This window comes from Telmatherina bonti (genome assembly GCF_933228915.1).
Source record: "Telmatherina bonti genome assembly, chromosome: 11".
Lineage (NCBI taxonomy): Eukaryota > Metazoa > Chordata > Actinopteri > Atheriniformes > Telmatherinidae > Telmatherina > Telmatherina bonti.
Genome location: NC_136629.1, coordinates 11,505,086 through 11,525,222, shown reverse-complemented (window position 1 = coordinate 11,525,222; position 20,137 = coordinate 11,505,086). Strand labels below are relative to the sequence as shown.

Here is a 20,137-nt window from a genome sequence, read left to right as displayed (position 1 = left end):
AGAGGAAAAGAAGTGGAGGAAATGGCAGAACAAGAGAAAACAGTCAACATCAGATGGACTTTTACTGGCTAGAAAAACTTCAGAACGGAGATCGGATGCAAGATAGATGCTGAATTAGCTGCTGTGCTAAAGTGAGAATATACAAATATAAAATGCAAGCATGGTTATGTTTACGCAGTCTGTGCCACTGCTGCTGTTACGGTTACAAGAAACAAACAAACTGGTAAAGATTAATGAAAATGAATGAGTGTTTCTGTGCAGCATATTTGTCAACAGAGTAGAAAAATCAGTTTGTTTAGTCCTGGAAGGGTGACACAACGCTAGTAACTAGCCGTGACACAAAAGCTGCAATGGAAGTTACATCAAACAAAGTGTGCAACAGCAAACTGACACGACAGGACGTGGACAATTTTAAGTTGTAGTGAATGAAAAGTAATGAACATGCAACAAGTCTTCATTAACACATCGCAGATGTCAATATTTATAACAGTGTATAACAAAATCAATGGACATTAGGTGGGTTTCCATTACACCTAGAATTATGCAAAAACAAATACCGCTAAAAATAGATTAGAGGTTGGACTTTACTTTTTGCACAGATTTAATCATCAGTGCACAATTTCCTGGTACACCGGGATGCACACGGTAGACGTCCGCTAAAAACGCAGCACTTTGGTGGCATGTGCAGCGATTTTACAGACCTCTTTAGCAACTCTAATGAAAGAAAAAGTAACAACCAACAAGTGTAGCAACTTTTTCTGGTGTTATTGAAGACTTGCTGAATGATGTGTAAGCGTGTATTGTTTATTCTTCTGTGTTAGCGGCAGCAGCCAATAACCCCCGGCTGTAGCCTGGAGAAGGGGGTCGGCCTGGATATTGGGCGGGGTGCTAAGTCCAGTGGGCGGGATTGGACGTCCAATGGGCGTGGCTGTATGTCAAATGGGCGGAGTTGTATGTCAAATGGGCGTGGTTGGATGTTAAATGTCGGGGCTTGGAAGTCAAACGGGCGAGGTTGGATGTCCAATGGGTGTGGTTGGATGTCAAATAGGCGTGGTTGGATGTCAACCGGTGGGGTTGGATGTCCAATGGGCGTGGCTGGGTTAGGGTCAGGGTTACAGTTAGGGTTGGGGTTAATCCAGTCAAAATGTTGGACGTCCAACCCCGCCCAATATCCATCCCCGCCTTGTTCTCCAGGCTGCAGCCTGGACTTGTAGCGACTTTGTTGCTACATTTAGCAAACTTTTGGACACTTCATGAGTCATTAGTTGCTTTTTGTTTTTTGTTTTTTTGTTTTTTTTTTACCAAAAAGCAACTAATGAGAAATCTAGCAGCTTTTTCTGCGGCTATCGGACTGATGTGATGTGAAAGCAGGTACGTGTTATTTATTCTTAATAATCAGCATTGCTGCACATGCCCCTCCCACATCCAGAAGCCCTCTGAAGAGGCTCGGTCCTCATGCAGCAGCAGTCCCAACCCCCCAGAGAAGGAGAAGGTGCTCCATCTTTACCAGATGTAAAATGAAATGCACAAACTGCTATGTCTGATCCCGTCTGGGCTTACTGATGTTAATGTCTGCTAATGAAGAGTTTAAACAAAAACTAGTTAAAAAAGTTGGAAGTTCTGAAACATGTTGTAGATCCCCAATTAAAAACCAAATGACAAAAATAAAAAAACAAAGAAAATATTGACAAGATGTTTTTATGTTGTAAAATTTATTCCTCTCTGCAGCATCTTCCATCATTATAACTATGTACCAGATGGATTATGCAAATTAGGTAATGATGTCGTTTAGAGACTTTTAGGACAGCCAATAGCGTTTGATCTTACTGCAGCATCCAGCTTCCAGCTGCAACCAGAGCAGCAGGTGTTCATGTCTGCTGCACGACCAGAATGAAGCCACAACACAGTCTGCTTTACTGTCACATAGTAAATATAAAATAGTAAATAGTCTGTTAGTGAAGAGTCTGTACAAAAACATTTAAATGTTAAAAGTACTGTAACATGTTGTAGACTTGAGCTGTTAGTTAATTTACTTAAGATAAAATTTAAATTTCAGTCTCTTAAGTTTGGCCATGGATATTTTATATTATTTTAGCAATTTTGAATTGATAGAAATTCAATTAAAAGGGGTTTCCAGACTTTTAAAAACCCCAGATTTATGATATTTATGTCTGTGTTTATTATTTCATTTATTCCTCCACTAAAATCTATTTTATTTATAAAAATGTTGCTTTTTGGGCAAACAATATGTTATTAAAAGACTAGTTAATTACAAAGGCTTTAATTAATTAGATTATTTTTTAAAAATGGAATCCAAGCACTAATATAAAAAGTTAATGTGTGAAATAAATAAAATTAATTAATAAATTAATAAATAAAACAAGTTGAATGAATCATAAACTTAAAAATATAAAACAATGTTTGTAAATCAAATATATTTTATGCACAAAGTTGAAAAGATATCTATAAAAATCAAAATACATATAATTGATCAATTTTATGAATACATTTTGATAGAAAATATCACATTTATTTTAGAAATTTTATTTAAAATTAATTTATATCATAAAAGTATCAAATGAAATTAATTAAAAATAAAATATACAGACAACAAATTTTGCTCATTTTTAACAGCTCATTTAATCTTTTTAAAAAAGATAGTTTATTTAAATGTAAACATCTTTATAATATATTAAAACAATAAGCAAAACTTTTAGTTTTCATTATTTTTAGGTTATTATGCTGTTACTGAACTGGTTCGACCACCTGGACATCAGATTGTGCCGAATGGGAAACCTGAGCTAAGGCGTAAACTGACACCGCTGGGTAAGGAGGTCTTTGGCTGAAAAATCATTCTGCAGGGTCAAAGTGTTGAACAAAGCATGAGGACCAAGATGTAACCCTCCTCAGCCTCCCAGTACTGGACCCACAGAGCTGCTGGTTCACATCCAGCAACCCCCATTCAGGATATTTGACTAAAATAAGCAGCATGGATGCAGCAGCTGCAGGAAAACAACCAAATCAGATGAATCCTCGATGTTAAGTTGCATTTAATGGATTTTTCCCTCCTGTTTCCTCCTTCACCGATAAGCTTCTCCACAGGAAAGAGGTGGATTTCAGTATTAAAACACATAAAATATGCAAAGTAGAAATGGAGATTAATCCTTTTTATTGTTGCTTTTTACTTCTCTGAGAACCCCAAACAAATTCTTCTAAGCTTGAGGGTGGAAGCAGCCATTTGCATGGAGAGGAACACAGAGATCAGAGGGGAACATATTTAAAACAGCTGATTTGAACCTTTTTGTCGGCTTGATTCTCCACCACAGCGACTTTAGTTTGAGGCTCCCCCCCCCCCCCCCTCGAGTCAAAACAAAGACAATGGAGAGAAGCACAGAGAAGCAGCTGAAGGCTCTTTAAGTCGAAGATTCGGGCTGTTTATAGGATTTGAAGCTTATTTTCCACTTTGCAGAACTCGAACGTGCAACAGCTTACATACAATCCCACAGTGACCTCTTTCTGAATTGTGTATCATATTTATTTTATTTCTTTTTCCTCTTACGCCTCACCTTGTAATCGCCTCCCGCTCTTTTTCTTTTCCCGTCTCCAACCAGTCCGTTCAGCCTGTGGTCCGACTCTCCCTCCAACTGTAATACATTAGGAGGATTAACATTCCTACAGTAAGCCGCTGCAGTGCAGACCCAACCTACCCAGCTTTTCTGTCCTCTTCCCCAGCCCCTCCAGCTTGTGCTGTCTTGCATGTAATTTCCCGTTTGCCTTAGAACTCCCCCCCCCCACTGTCCTAATAATGGACTCCAATATGCATGCCATCCACACAGCTAGAGCTGAGAGATCCTCTTTGTTCCACAGAAAGTTGCTCAAAATGTCATTTCCAAACTTCATCAGGCCGTGTTTTATGTAGAAGGTAAACATCATATCAGGTGCTGATCAGTGAGACATTTTACTATTTAATGGAAAACGAGCTGAAAATTAATCTGATGGCAGCGACACATCTGTAAAAGCTGGAAGAGGTGCAACGAAAGGTTGACAAGGCGTTATTAGGTTGAATGGCAACAGGTCAGTAAGATGACAGGAGCATTTCAGAGAGGCAGAGTCTCTCAGATGGAAAGATGGACAGAGGTTAGAAGACAAACTGGGTCTAAAAGTTGTAAAATAACTTCAGAAAAATGTTCCTCAAACTTTGAAGATCCCATTTAAAGGTGGAGTATGTAAGATTTTCAATATTTTCCAAAATCAATTAACTAATAAAATAACTACAATCATAATTAGTTTTTTTTTTTTTAAACCTGTAGGTTCCAGTCTGTCCATATTTGATGTGTTATTAGATTACAAGTTTAATTAATGACAAAGACCCTTCTTAAATGTTTGCCTACCAGTAAAAAAAAAAGTGCTTTTTGTCATTTGTCATGAAAAACTCTCTAGTTATGATTGTAGTTTTTCTATTAGTTAATTTATTTAGAAAATATCGAAAATCTTACATACTCCACCTTTAATGTAATTTCCTTGCTTTCATGTTCTAATTCTAAATTATGCTCCTTATTTCCTAATCTTTTATTGTCTCTATAAAGCACTTTGAATCACCCTGTTGTTGAATTGTGCTAAATAAATGAACTTTCCTTGCGTAATGAGAATTAGGAGGAATCTCTGTATGCACAGGACAAGGCTAGATGCTGGTGATCTTCTGCATTAAAAGCAGACATGATTCTACTGGAAATCACTGCATGGACTCAGGAAAACTTCCAGAAATCCCAGTCTGTGAACACAGTTCACCAAGAAATCCACAAATGCAGGTTAAAGCTTCGTCATGCAGAGAAGAAGCCAGATGTCAAGTCAATTCAACTTTATTAGTACAGCGCCACTTCACAACAATGTTGTCACAGGACACTTTACAAACAGATCATTTCGAGCCAATTCATACATATCCTATAATAGAAACCAACTGATTGCATTGAGACTTGGATCCAATCCTCCATCCTGAGCTGCACACGGCGACAGTGGGAAGGAAAAAACTTCCCTTTAACAGGAAGAAAACCTCCGGCAGAACCCGGCTCAGGGAGGGCAGCCATCTGCCTCGACTGGTTGGGGTGGAGAGGACAGGAAAGACAGATCAACATGTACAACTGCACTTATTCAGGAAGACCTGCGGAAAAAAGGAGAAATAATTCAGAGACGGCAATATTGTCATATATATATACATTAATATAATATACTTCTCAGTGCATCAGGTAACATCCCCATTGCTACATAAGTAATGGATGGCTAGACTACCCATAACTATAAGAGCAAAGAGCAGAACCTGGACATTTGGGCCCTGTACATGCAGACTCCTACTCAGGAGATGCTCATATCCTAACTATAAGAATCATGGAAAAGGAAGGTTTTCAGCTCCATCTTAAAGGTGTGGAGGGAGTCTGCCTCCTGAACCCACGGTGGGAGCTGGTTCCATAAGAGAGAAGCCTGATAGCTAAAGGCCCTTCCTCCCTTAGTACTCTTTGAGACTCTGGGAACCACCAGCAAACCTGCAGTATGAGAGTGAAGTGCTCTATTTGGAAAATATGGAACTATAAGCTCTTTTATGTACAATGGAGCTTGGTCATGGAGAGCTTTATATGTGAGGAGAAGAATTTTAAACTTTATCCTGGATTTAACAGGGAACCAGTGTAGAGAGGCTAAAACTGGCGAAATATGATCTCTCCTGCTAGTCCTCATCAGAACCCTCGCTGCAGCATGTAGGATCAGCTGGAGACTTTTCAGGGCATATTTGGGACGAACCATAAATAAGGAATTGCAGTAATCCAGTCTGGAAGTAATAAAGGCATGGACTAATTTTTCTGCATCTTTCTGAGACAAGATGACCCTAATTTTAGCAATATTACGCAGGTGGAAGAAGGCGGTTCTAGAAACCTGTTTTAAATATGAGCTAAAAGACAAGTCCTGGTCAATAATGACTCCAAGGTTTCTCACTGTGGTACTGGAGGCCGGATTAATGCCATCCAGATTAACCCATGTTTCTGGATGTGAAGAGGATCCAGAAGCAGAAGCCGTCTCCTCTGGACCAGAGATCATCTAAAATGTTCTGAGATAACCTGGATGAAGATGTGGAACTCTTTGTGGACAGCATGGACGGCGTGTCCTGCAGACTGGAGAGGAGAGGGAGCATCCAGCTTGTTATCAGTGGACAGTAGAAAAGCTGCATCTCTGATGGGATGGGGTTGCATCAGTGCAGATGTGGGCAGCTTCCACATCTGGGAAGCTCCATCAATGCTGGAACATCTGCTCCCATCCAGACAACGTCTCCTTCAGGGAAGACCTTGCAGGTTCCACCATGCTGAACCACATCCTGCATCATCCCAGCAGCATGGTGGAACAGGAGAACTGGTCTGCTGCAGTCCACACCTTCCACCCATCATGCAACACAAAGCCGACACTGTTACAAAAAGTTGGGATCATTTAAAAACAAACTTTGACAAAAAGTTCACACCCACTGAAAGATGATCGTCTTGGAGAGATCTCACTTCATCACATTCAGAGATATTAGAAGTGAGGTTCTTTTATTATTTTGTTTCTCATAATAAGAATCACTTTATTTAAACAAAACCAGCAGAGTGATTTGCAATAAAAACGATTAATCGGTATCAGGACTTCTTTCTCCTGAGCAGAACGGAGAGGCTGGACGGACACCTGCGGAGCAAGGCAGTGGCATAAACACACACTTCAACAAACTCACACACACAATGATCACACAGAACTTATTGTGTTTTTCCAAAAGTCACAATAGAAAATAACAAAATAAGAGAAAAAGACAGATAAAAACACTATTAATAAGAATTAATAAAAAATAATAATAAGCAAAGAAATACAATAATAATAATAAAAAAAAGATATTTAATTACAGTAATCCTAAAATACTCCCTCCCCCCACACACACACAATAAATAATGTGAAAAAATTTTGAAAGATTTTAATCTGAAGTGATTATTTAGTCCACTGATAAAATGAAGAAAATAATTTATTCTTTATCATCATGTAATAACTACAATAATAATGATGATAATAATAATAATAATAATAATAATAATAATGATAGTAGTAATAATAATAATAATAATAATAATAATAATAATAATAATAATAATAATAATAATAATGCAACCTGTCCGTATGTGGAAGACGTGATAGGATGTGATGTTAAAAGGTGAAATAATCATTTCGGTTGATGTGAAAAGACTTTTTGCCTCCATCTCTGCGTCGCCTTCAGGAAAGATTTTAGTTTGCATGTGTGTTTGCATGTGAACCTGCTGCAGACTCGCTGTCTGTCCTGCAAGATGAGCTGAGAGAGGCTGCAATATCACCTGAGCAGTTCAAAATCTGCATATTATCACGTGGGCTCATGAAGATTATAAAACAAAATAAAGTTTTTTTGTTGGGATTTTAAGTGCATGTCCACTTTTAACATGGGTCCATGGAATAAATAAGGCTGTGGATCAGACTGGGACCAGCTGCCTGACGAGACAATAAGAGCATGCTTTACTTTCTACATTCTCACGCCTGGCTTGTTTGTAGATATTTATTTAATTTGTTCCCAGTTTTGGGTTATCTGTGATCAATACCGAGCAAGGCTGAGCAAAAGAAAGGGTCAGCAAGGAGGGTCAGCGCGCAGGTCAGCCATGTCAAAGGGTGATGAGCTGGACAGTCGACAGACCTGAAGACATTTGCAAGGATTGTGTAATCATAAATTATAAAGTCAATAAAGATGGATGAATTAATGTTGGCATGTTATCGTGTCGTGTTATTGGTCCTGTTATGCACCTGTACCACACATCACATTAACTCATTACCTTACACATGTAATCAGAAGTCATCAGACACACACACAGTGCACTTATTCTGCTTTAGCTGGACATAATAATGACAGACCTGAATGCAATAATGATTTGTTGTGTCTTTATTTTATTTTATTTTATTTAGAAATTTCAATTTTATTTTTAATTGTGTTTGGTCCCATTTTATTTTATTTTTATTAAAACATTTTATTATATTTTTCATTTTGTTTAATACTATTTTATTATGTTATTAAAATATGTTTTTTTCATTTTGTTTGAAACTGTAGAAATAGGAACAGAAATGTGAAGAGGAAATTTCTCATATTGACAACCCAACAATGTGTTGTTTAGTAGAGTTTCAAACAAAATGACCAATCCAACATAACACAGCTCTTTCAGAGGCCAAAGACTGAGCTCAGGGTTCCTGGTTTTCGGGAACATATGATAACCTGGAACATAAAGCTAAATATGCGAATGGTGAATTATGTATGTAAGAGTATAGAGTATGAGTAAGAGTCCACAACAATACTATTTCATTTATTTTATTATTAAAATATGTTTATTTTATTTGTCATTTTGTTTCATACTATATTATTATATTGTTAAATTGTTTTACTTTTTGTTGTTTAATACTATATTTTAATATTATTTTATTTTTAAGTATTTGTTTAATTTAATTTTACTTTACTTTACTTTACTTTACTTTACTTTACTTTACTTTACTTTACTTTACTTTACTTTATTTTATTTTATTTTATTTTATTTTACTTTCACTCATTCATTCATTTTCCTAACCGCTTAATCCAATGAAGGGTCTTGGGGAAGCTGGAGCCTATCCCAGCAGTCTTTGGGGGAAAGGCAGGGTGCACCCTGGACAGCTCACCAGTCCATCGCTTTATTTTATTTTATTTTATTTTAATGCAGTGAGTCATTTTGAGATGTTGGACTGAAATTGATTGAGCTTCTGTATGAAACTCTGTACTGTGTCTGAGTTGAAGCTAATTTGAAGCTAAAATGTAAAACCAGTGACGACCATGTGACTTCTGAAGCGTTTCCAGTTGACGCCCTCTTAGAAAGACGTCGACTTCTCTCACGGAAGATAAAACTCCTTCCATCCCTCTGCTCAGGCTGTTGGTGGTCTCTTTGCAAATAATCTGAGAATTAAACGGATATCAGTCATAGAAAGTAAAACTCCGTGTCACCAGGTTCCAGGCATCACCCTCCAGCTCCATGTTGTTGTTTTACGGTCACTTCAGGCTCCGAAAAGATCCGGATGAAGATGGCCGCAAGCCAAGCGCAAAGCTTCAAAGCAGCTGCTCCCAAACCAAAGAGTGACATCACATGCCCAGATCCATCTTTCCTGCCAAAACGCCACTTTAACCAGTTCTCACCCAGTCCACCCAGTTCTCCCTGCACTGTTTATCCAAAGCTCTCTGCTCCCAGTGTTTTTCACGACTCAGTCATGTTCGTAACAACAATCAGCAAACTGCTGCTCGGACACAAGTCTCCAAACAGAAGAGTCTGGATTGTCCTGATTCGCCCCATCAAGCAAAGCAAAGTTTTGTTCACTTTGGAGACTAAACTGAACGTTTTTAATTTATTTCAGACAGAAAAAGCAAAATAAAATGAAATAAATGTCAAATTAGAATGAAAAACTAGAGAAATGAGTGAGGTTGGTGGCAGAAAGACAAAACTTTTCAGCCCATATAGAAGAGTTTTAGCCTCATTTTTCTATATATTTATATATCTATAATAAAGGTTCATCCTGAAATTGTTCCAAGTCAAACACAGATTATAAGCTGGTTTATTACTGTAAATAATTCTCTGGTTCTGCTGTTAGAATGGTTTTAACTACTACAGATGAATGACTTGCAACTGGTTTCCAGTCTGAGCGTCGTCGTGTTCACCACTCATCAGCCTTTATTTTTAATATTTTACCTCCTCAGCTCTACTTTTCCTCATACTGTCAGGACTCATTTTAACCAGTTTAAATCCAAACGGATTTAAAAAGGCGGAAAATAAGTCGCCCCTCACACACACACACACACACACACACACACACACACACACAGACACAGACACAGACACACCTTGTGGCAGGAGCTGCAACTCCTGTGTAAAACCCATTCCAGACACCTCTAATTGGCTGGTATTTATCCAGGAGCCCAGGAGAGCAGAGTGCATGCAGGGCTGTTTTCACATGGGATTAACCCTGCTCCAAATCCCAGCACTCTTCACAGAGAGAGACCCCGGCATCTCTCTGCATCATCTGGCAAAGATTGGCCCCCGCAGGCCTGTTTACCCAACCTGACTATTCCCATTTAGCTCTGGATGTCTGAGATGCAGGTCATCTGGCAGGTGATGGCTCTAAACTCCTCCATCACTTCAGTAGTCTGGATTAATCTGATAACATGAAAACTAACCTGTGTGCGAGACATGAAAGACATGAAAGTTTGTCATTAAAGCAGAGTTTTAGCAGCTAAAACAAGACGATGACAGTAAAAACCAGTAACGTGAGGTGGATACGTTAAATCAGAGCTGATCTGCATTGTGTTGTTTGGGACACATGAAATCATTAAATGATTTAGACTTTGGAAATCGGTGTGACGTTCCATGAATCCCAGCGTGGAAACATTGGTGCAGGAGGCAGGAGCTGTGGTGTAGCGCAGCTGAGATCTGAATGCAGCAGCTGAAGGTACTGAAGTACAGGTACTTACTCTCCGATGCCATCTGTTGGACATTTATGGGGTGTTAAAATAAGAAGCTGCAGGATTAGGAGGACAGACAGGAAGAAAAATGATCAGCACATTGCTTGAGGTCTACAAGCACAAGCAGGATTAACTTTAACTTGTTTTTTGCTCTGAAGTCTGAAATGAAATTTATAAATGAGGAAATGTATGAACCGGGTTGGACTCCTTTCCCCTCCAGAACTGCCTTATTTCTTGGTGTGACAGACTGAACCAGGTGGTGGAAACATTCCTCAGAGGTTTTCTCCATGTTGACATGAAGCATCACACAGTTGCATCAGTCACATCATGATGAGAATCTCCCGTTCCACCACGTCCCAAAGCTGCTCTGCTGGATGGAGATCTGGTGACTGTGGAGGCCGTTGGAGGACAGTGAACTCATCGTCATGGTGGAGATGATGTGAGCTTTGTGACATGGTGCATCATCCTGCTGGAAGTTTCCATCAGAAGATGCTACACTGTGCTCAGAAAGGGATGGACATGGTCAGCAGCAACACTCAGGTAGGCTGTGGAGGTTAAACCATGTTATGTTGGTACTTTTGTTTTTTTTTTGTGTGTCTTTTCCAGCATTTAGGCAAGCAGAATGATGGTCTGGATGTTGTGTTCTGCTGAGCAAATTTTCTTTGCCAAGGGAAGCTTTATAGATATAATGATCCCCTTGACTTTCTGAATTTTTATTTTATTTCTATATATATTTTGTGTTTTTGTTTGAATTGTAGAGTTTGTACTGCTGGACCGGAGAGGACAGAAGAAAGACAGAAAGAGAAAGAAGAGAAAACACCTCAGAGAGAAAGTGAAAAAGATAAAGAGAGAGCAAAGAAAAACACATTCGTATATATATATATATATATATATATATATATATATATATATATATATATATATATATATATATATATATACACAAATCTATGCACAGACACACACATACATACATATGTACAAACACGTACGCACTCGCCAGTATCAACACATATACATACACATACAAGCCAACTTAAGATTCATAGTAACTAATGCTGGTACTGAAGGGGACCAAAGTGGACCCAATGCTGATCTACAGCAGGATGGATCCATGTTGTCATGATGTTTCCAGCAGATTCTGATCCTACCATGTGAATGTGGAGCTGAACTGGAGACTCATCAGACCAGCAACGTTTCTCCATCTTCTATTGTCCAGTTCTGGTGAGTCTGTGTGAATTGTAGCCTCAGTTTCCAGTTCTTACTGACAGGAGGGAACCCGCTGTGGTCTTCTGCTGCTGGAGACCATCTGCTTCATGGTTGGTAGATATCTGCTTCAGTTCCGGTCCAGACAGCTGCTCCTCGCTGGAGATTTTCTCTTCTCCAGACCTTCTCTGGAAACTCCAGAGATGGTTGTGTGTGAAAGACCAACAACCATGCTGCGTTCAAAGTCACGTAAATCTCCTTTCTTCCTCATCATGATGCTCAGTCTGAACTTCAGCAAGTCGTCTTCGTGTTGAGTTGCCGCCGTGTGATTGGCTGGTTAGATATCTAACTGGGAGTTGAACAGGTGGAGATGATCAAGAGGACGAGTGTCTGAAATCTGTGTAACAGCTGCATAATCATGCAGTTAATCATCAACCACCTCGACTGTTTTTCATCAAGTTTCTGGCTTGTTTGGAAAACTGTCTCACATGTTTTAATACCTAAAAACTCCAGAAGAAGCTTTTCTATTTTCTTTTTCCATGACGCATGACCACACACACTTCACAAGTCCTCCTTAAACCCGGCCATGGGACTTCTGCCCTGAAGAAACTATTAACATGAAACAGATTTTTTCTGATCAAATAAACATCTGTGAGGTTAAACTTGAGCTTTTTACTGTAAATTTGATATATTTAGATGGAGGATGCACAAAGGAAATATTAAAGCAGCTATTTGATGTGTAACATTGAGGTAAACCTCCATGTTCAGCTGAGTGTGTGCTCGTGCGTGAACATATCAACCCTCTGACATCTGTTTGTTTCCCTGATCCCTACGTGGGCTAAAAGGCAGCTGACAGAGTCTGAATCCGTTCACTACCTGCTCATCTGGCCTCAAGGTGCGTACAGCGATCAAACCTTCAGTTCATTTCTTTCTTAAAACTTCTTATCAGACTGATGTTTTCCAGCAGATGGCTGTGATGTGGATGATGACTCTCCTCTGCTCTGCCATCGCGGCATCACATGGTAAGTTAATGTAGAATACTTATATATAACCACACGTATGTGCGAATGCAACCTCTAAAATCCGGATCTGGTTGGTAATTTGGGGAAAGCGACATGCTGAAACCGTGTTGGGATACAAGCAAAAGCAGACATGTTAATGGGATACAGACAGCTAAAGGACTGGAAATGTAGGGGGTTGATGACAGAAACCATTAATGGGTGGATGGCACCTGCCAGTCCTCAATGCCAGGGTCGACCCAAGACTTTTTGGGGCCCTAAACAGGAATTTTCTGGGGGTTCCCACTAAATTACCTCAGCACCACCAGTGTTTAGCTTTAACTGGTTCTAGTTTTTCACCAGAGCAGTGGTTAAAGACTCACCCTCAGGACCCCCTTCATGCAACTAATGACAATTTGTGGGGAACAGCTGCACTAGAGAGCAGTGGGCAGCTCGTTTCAGCAACCTGGAAGCAGTTTGGGGATTATTTTTTCAATATAACACCATCATCAAGTAGCATTATTCACAGTTGTCATCATACTGGTGTCACTGGTTGTTTTAGCATTGCCAGGGTAAGAAAATTTTAAATGTGGTTTGGTATTAATTTTTACTCTTTTATATGCTGTATCATTTGTACTTAAATGTGAGATAAAATATATCAGCAGATACATTTGCAAGTTAACCAGTTCACCAGTAATGACCTATTTATTTCATGTTTAAGGTATGAAAGATTTAAAAAGATATAACCTCCCATTAAAAATGTGCTTGACTCTCTGATGCATGAATTATTAATAATCAATGACACCTTTTACCTAAACAGAAATGTAGAAACACTTTTCTTTAATATTTTTTTATTTTTTATTTAGTTTATTTATTCTATGTATTCTCATAGAAATATCTCTAAAATAGTATATTGTCAAATTTATATGATAGAAGTATCTTCTAAAAATGGCCTCTTTTCTGTTGATCGCTGAGGTAAAGTTGGTAATTTCATTATGTCTGTGTACACATGAAATGTTAAACTATATGAGTTTATTCTTCAGTGATTGGCAGTGTGTTGGGTAACTCTCCTAATGTCCACTGAAGTGGTGCAAATATACCACCCTCATTTATGAATATACATGAAAACAGCCTGAGTCTACTTCAGGGGACACAGTGGATCAAAGGGTTAAAACTTCTGCTAACTTGTCTTCTTACATCATAAACCTAAAAGCTGCAGTACAAAAACCTGCATTCGCCATGCAGAGGCAGCAGGAAATAATCAAACTTGGATTATTTTGCATGTAAACTCTGTAATTTAATGGTTCATACATTTCAAAACAGTATAAAAGATTTTGTGTGTATTAAAATGTTCATTTTAATCATTCAATGCTACGTTGGTGTTTTTCCTAATTTATTTGTTTACTTTTTAACAAAAAGATCATTTAAAATTGCAACGAGAAAATGTGTAATTACTGATGTATAATAATATAATTACTGATGTATAATGCAAAATAGCTGAAAATGTTACTAAAATTAGTGGCAGGACATTCCACCAGCTAGCAGATGTGCAGCATTCTTTCCAATCTGATAAAGTATATAAAAAAATATTTTTGAAGTGGTGAAAATTGCAAAGAGAGAGGGGAATAATTTATTGAAGAATAAAATGTGGAAAGAGGGGATTACTTGTATTGTGCAGAAATATTTGGTGAAATGTTACTTGTTGGATTTGAACCTAAAACATCCAGCATAACGGCCCATTCCCAGAACCACTAGGACACCTGCCAACATATACATGTGTGAAAAAAAGGTCAAACTAGTCTCATTAAATGAATCTGATGGAAGAAAACTGGAACAAGACTCAACTGCTTTTTATGACAAGCTTTGGTTAGGCTTATGAACATGTTTATTTGACAGTGTCTGTAAAAATCAAAGCAAACAGAGTGAATGAACTTCTGGGTAAAGGAGGATTTATCTGCTGTCTCTATCCTCATCCACAGCAGCTGAGGTCTGCTATGAAGAGCTGGGCTGCTTCAGTGACCTTCCTCCCTGGGGGGGGACCCCACAGAGACCGGCTTCAGCTATACCCTGGCCCCCTGAACGCCTCGGCACCCTCTTCCTCCTCTTCACCCAGAAGAACCAGTATTACCAGGTGAGGGGCAGGGGGTAACCATGTTTCTCACTGGTGATGTGTGTATTTTGAATTCATTGATGACATCAGATCAGATCATTTCCAGACTTTATCGATTATAAAAGTAATATTGTTAGAAGGTGCTGGGATGCAGGCGGGAACGAAGCCTCATGTTGGAGAAAAGCTGAGTTCTGCTTCAGTAACGTTGGTGTCTGACTCCATGTTGTCTGGCTGCTGTCTTATTTATAATTAGGAAATACTAAAAAACAGCTTAAATTCAACAACGCAACAAGAAAAGGTCAATGTTTGCAAGTTAACTCATGCTTACTGCAGGTTTTGTATCCAGATAGATGTTTGTCGTTTTGAAGCTGTTCATCGGAGAGTAGGAGTCGTCTGGTGATTCAGACCCCGTCTGACCGAACATTTCCGCAAGATTTTTTCTTTCTGTTATTTATGATTAGTTAGGTTTATGTATGAAAATACAGTTTAGCCGTAACAGTACATGTTGTTAGGATCAGAAGTATTTAGTCATCTCATCGTGGGAACGCTGCTGGGGAAGACAACAGGTGACTTTAACAGGTAGCTTCCTCACAGCTTTTAAACTCCTGTTGTTCATGTGCTGTGCAGGAAACAGTTTTATGCAGTCTTTATCGAGTAAAATAAAGTTTAAAAATAAACTCAAATACACACAAAAATGTAACTATTTTTTAATTTAAGAGATTTAAGCTATTTTTTTATAGTTAGTGTGAATCACACCAGCCTGAGTGTTGTTTTGTGTGTGGATAATCATCTCCTTCTGCTACGTGTTTGTTTGTGTATTGTTCATTTTTGTCTGTAATCTTGTGGCTATAGATTGAAATATAGTGTGGGTTAGGGTTTTGTGTGGTGCGAATTAAATATTGATTCAATTAATTTTGTTAATTTTGTTTTATGATAGCACCGCAGGAAGACTAGCTGCTGCTTCAGCAGCATCTAATGGAGATCCTGGAAGTAAATAAACACAAGTGCATGACAACGCCACCTTGGGAGTTTCACCCAGGGAAGTCAACCTTACTCAGGTTCACATACAAAAGAATAGTGACAAGTTTCACTTGAGAAATGTAAAAGAAATAAGAGAATAAAATAAAACCAGCTAAAAATGGGGGCAGTTTGGCTTGCTGGTCATGGAAGAGGCTAGGTTCCCTGTGTCTTGGACAGGCATATTCAACTCGGCATATTCCCATGTATTTCTGTTTCAACACACCTGAATCAAACTAATTGCATCTAACAGCTTACCAGGTTCTGCACAAAGACGCATTCATTTTTATCAGCTGTGTTGGAGCAAGGATACATGGAAAACCTGCTGGATTGGGACCTTGTGGGATCAAACTGAATACTCCTGGTCTAGGAGGGATAGAACAATTTAAACAACGGCAGCCCACCAGAGTAGACGGAGACACAGGAGTGGATTTTCACTCCAGTCCCATCCCACTCCCACAGCATAAACTTGTCCTGTCCCAATCGTGGGCCAAAGTAAAATAAAAAGACCTGTCCCATCCCAATCCCGATAAAATTACTCCCAATCCCATCCCACACCCACTTACAATGACTCCAGCTCCCATTTTTAAAAAATTCATTTAATATTTATGCAATACGTTGAATTTGAGCAAATGATAAAACTCCGCAAACCTTTTCATCATTACTTGTGACGTTTTGTTGTAAATCCATATAGGTTTCTTTGCTATTTCCATTTCTTTTTTCTTATTTCAGTTCCAACAGGGAAGCATTAGCCAGAAGCAGTGTTGGCTTCTGGTTAGTGTATTTTTCTTTTTTTACTTTGGTTATAGTGTAGCAAAAAACTCCAAAATAGTGGTGCCTGTCCTTTTTATCTTTTGTTGGCTGTTGGTTGGTTGGTTCCCACTCCCATCTGCTCCCCTGTACCGTCCCCATAATATGATTATTAGTAAAATTGACTTCCATCCTGTGTGAATCCTGCAAGAATCCAATGACACATGGGATTCCTGCAAAAATGTCTCTCTCTACACCAGAGTCAGATATTGGCAGCTACATACCGATCAGCAGGGTCCCGCTGAAGGAAAGCCTTTTGTCCCCACTCTGATGGTAGTTACCTATTACAATATAAAGCACCGTAGGAACCCAGTTACCGACAGCGTGTGCAGTTCAAATGCCAGGGCAAACTAACAGTCCAGCCAATCTTTCAGGACATTAATAGCAAACCTTTTAGTCTCTAGGACCGAGAGGACAGCTGCTTATATGCCATGGACACTGCCACTGGCTGAAGGCCAAATGTAATTCAATCAGATAAGCAACCACTCCAATACATGAGGATACATTTTTATTCATTTCAACAAATCAAGAGGATTTCCGTGTTTTACAGTGAATATTTTCTTCTCCATCTTTATAACAACCGTTTCTTGTTAAGACGAAGGACTGAAACTCTACAAATGCACTCAGTCCTGAAACAGCAGGTTGTTTTTCACCCATAAACCTTTAAAATGTTCCTTCCCTGCACTGCTTCATGGAAACATGAGCATTTCCACCTCAGGGAAAACATAACTCTCAATCTTTCTTTTATAATATCCTCATGAGTTGGCAGGAGGGGAGGTTGGATGGCAAACTGTGAAATTCTTCCTCGTCTTATAGACAATAACGTAACTCGGTTAGGTTTAGGAAGCAGTGGGGGTTCGTGCTGAAATAAACAATTCTGGTCACGCCAATTGAAAATCAGCATTTTTGTTTCTGCAGTTTGTTGTCTGGTGTTTAGTTTTTTGGATTATTTGGCCATTGCTTTCTATCTGGTGTGTCTTTGTCTCCATAATTGCGAATCAGAAATTCTCCATTTGACTTCTGAGGAAAGGAAGCTTAAAAATATCAACAGAATGAATCATTTCAGCAAAACTGAATGTGTATTTTTTACTTTGAATGTAACTGTACTGAGACTTGAAAAGTCTGATTAAAGCCCAATCCTTTGTTTAACTGGCATCAGGAGATCAAGCCTGACTCATCCATCGATGCATCCAACTACAGCGGGAGGAGAAAGACTCGGTTCGTCATTCCGGGTTATTTGGTTAAAGGAGATGAGGACTGGCCTCAGAGGATGTGCAAGGTAAGAGGCGCACAAGGGAAACTTTTAGAAAATTGTTGAATAACAACAACAACCATACTTAATGCAAAAAAGAGAGCAAAGAAAAAGTCTCTATATTATTTTTATACTAAGCCAAACCCTAGAAATCAGTCTGTAAATTTTGTTTACCGCCGTTCTAACTGGATTTGCTCCAACGACCTGCCAAATTCTGATGATTGATCAATGTGGAATCACAGCTGCAGTTGTATTAAACTGATTAGCATTTAAATCTGATGATGATTTTGCCAAATCTTTCATGTCTTTTCCTTTTAACCATTTTGATTTGCAGGGGCAATTCCTAAATCTGAAAATGGAGCTCTACCAATGGTGTAGTCCAGGGTATACACGGGTATATGGAGTGTACTGACTTCTTTTTCAGTCAGCATTGAGTATACCCACTTCTAAACTCCTGTGAGGCTACTTTTACAATTACAAACATTGCTATACATGTGCACCTACGTCACCCAGCAGCCCAGCTAAGGTTACCAGTATGCTGCACTGGTGCAGTTAGCCATCAGCTGCACTAACTTTAGCCTAAACATAGACATAATAAAGATGTATGTGTATATCTCTATAAGCCTGTCTCTCACCAGTCTGTGTCCCAGTATTGGTTTAGTCATTTCATAACTCTTCTTCCCTGAAACCGAAGAGCAGAAATTATATTACATGGACCAAATATACTGATGGATTTTTGGGGTAAACTAAATAGAGTAGTTTTACATGTCACTTTTCTGAAACAGCATTGTTTTTGCGCTGCTTTTTCTGGGTTTTTTTTTTTAAAAAAAGGGCGAAAAATTCAGAGTATACCCACTGCTTGAGGGTCCATTAAACCACTGAGCCCTACATTGATTCTATTGTGTCTGCAGATAAAATGCATCCTGTAACACATGATTGTCAAACATTTTGAGACATTTAGTTGGAACTTCTATAGAAACTGTAATGTTCATACAATGGAGTAGTGATCCCTCAAGAAGTGGGTATACTCTCAATGTTTTGGCTTTTTTTTTTAGAGTCATAACCTGGTCTTTTCAGTTCTCCACTGTCCTCTCAGTGTTTTTAAGTAATTAAATTGTTAAAAAAAACTTATTAAATCAAAAAATGTTTAAAAAGTGCTTGTTTTTACCATTTATTCATAACTAAAGTTTTCTTGTGAGATTTTATGCAAGATTTGGATAAACATAGATAATTAGTTTATATAATGTTAATGAAGTGCTCGCTGATTGATCGCTGGAAGTCCAGAGGCTGGAAGGGGGGACAGGCCCAGTACGTCTGAGGGTCCGGTACGTCAGATGCTAACAACAACAGCAGCTAATGATAGACAGCTAGCTGACAGCAGCAACTTTCTGTAGTCAGCCATTTATGTTTAAACCCGACTGAGCCTGAGAGAGAAGATACAGAGATGGTGGAAGAAACATGTTTACCACAAACTGTCTCTGAATGGTAAAGCTGTCATCTGCTTGACAATGAGGCATGTCGTTCATGTTAATATGTCTCAATTTTATTCTGTGATGGACCATTTTTTAAACTGTGAATGAAGGCCTACTTTAAAAAAAAAAAAAAGAAGAAGTTGGAGATATAAAAAAATTAAGCAATTTTGAGCGCTGCATCGTATTTCTCTACCAAACTTACACACACGACACCAAACTCACCGGCAGCCAGATAAGCACACACACATTTTAAGGACATGGAACTGCAAAAAGCAGCACGATAGATTTTATTTACCGTCAGTAATTATCTAAACTGATTGCCCTATTTAAGTGTGTTGTTTTAGTCTGGAAAATGTCATTTAAAAACAATAAAGTAGCCCAGAAAACCACTGTTAAAGAAAAAGTTAAATGTAAGAGTGCTTTATTTATTCATTATCCTAACCGTTTAGTCCAAGTAAGGGTCGCGGGAAAACTGGAGCCTATCCCAGCAGTCTCTAAGCGAAAGGCAGGGTACACCCTGGACAGCTTGCCAGTCCATCGCAGGGCCACACAGAGACAAACAACAACTCACGCTCACACTCACTCCTGTGGGCAATTTAGAGAAACCAATTAACCTAACATGCATGTCTTTGGACGGTGGGAGGAAGCCGTAGTACCTGGAGAGAACCCATGCATACAAGGGGAGAACATGCAAACTCCAAACCCCGCCCCAACCGCGGATCA

At 38.9% G+C, this 20,137-nt stretch overlaps 1 protein-coding gene across 1 annotated transcript in view; it reads left to right on the top strand.

Annotated features, from left to right (window-relative positions):
• The window catches only part of LOC306762262 (inactive pancreatic lipase-related protein 1-like), a gene marked incomplete at both ends in the record, with an annotated part of 63,711 nt that overhangs the window by 2,663 nt on the left and 40,911 nt on the right, over window positions 1-20,137 (top strand). Inside the window, 4 exons of the mRNA XM_079248704.1 lie at window positions 822-930; window positions 12,723-12,777; window positions 14,698-14,884; window positions 17,850-17,969. Coding sequence (XP_079104830.1) covers window positions 822-930; window positions 12,723-12,777; window positions 14,698-14,884; window positions 17,850-17,969 — 471 coding nt within the window. The remainder of the gene's footprint in view (window positions 1-821; window positions 931-12,722; window positions 12,778-14,697; window positions 14,885-17,849; window positions 17,970-20,137) is intronic.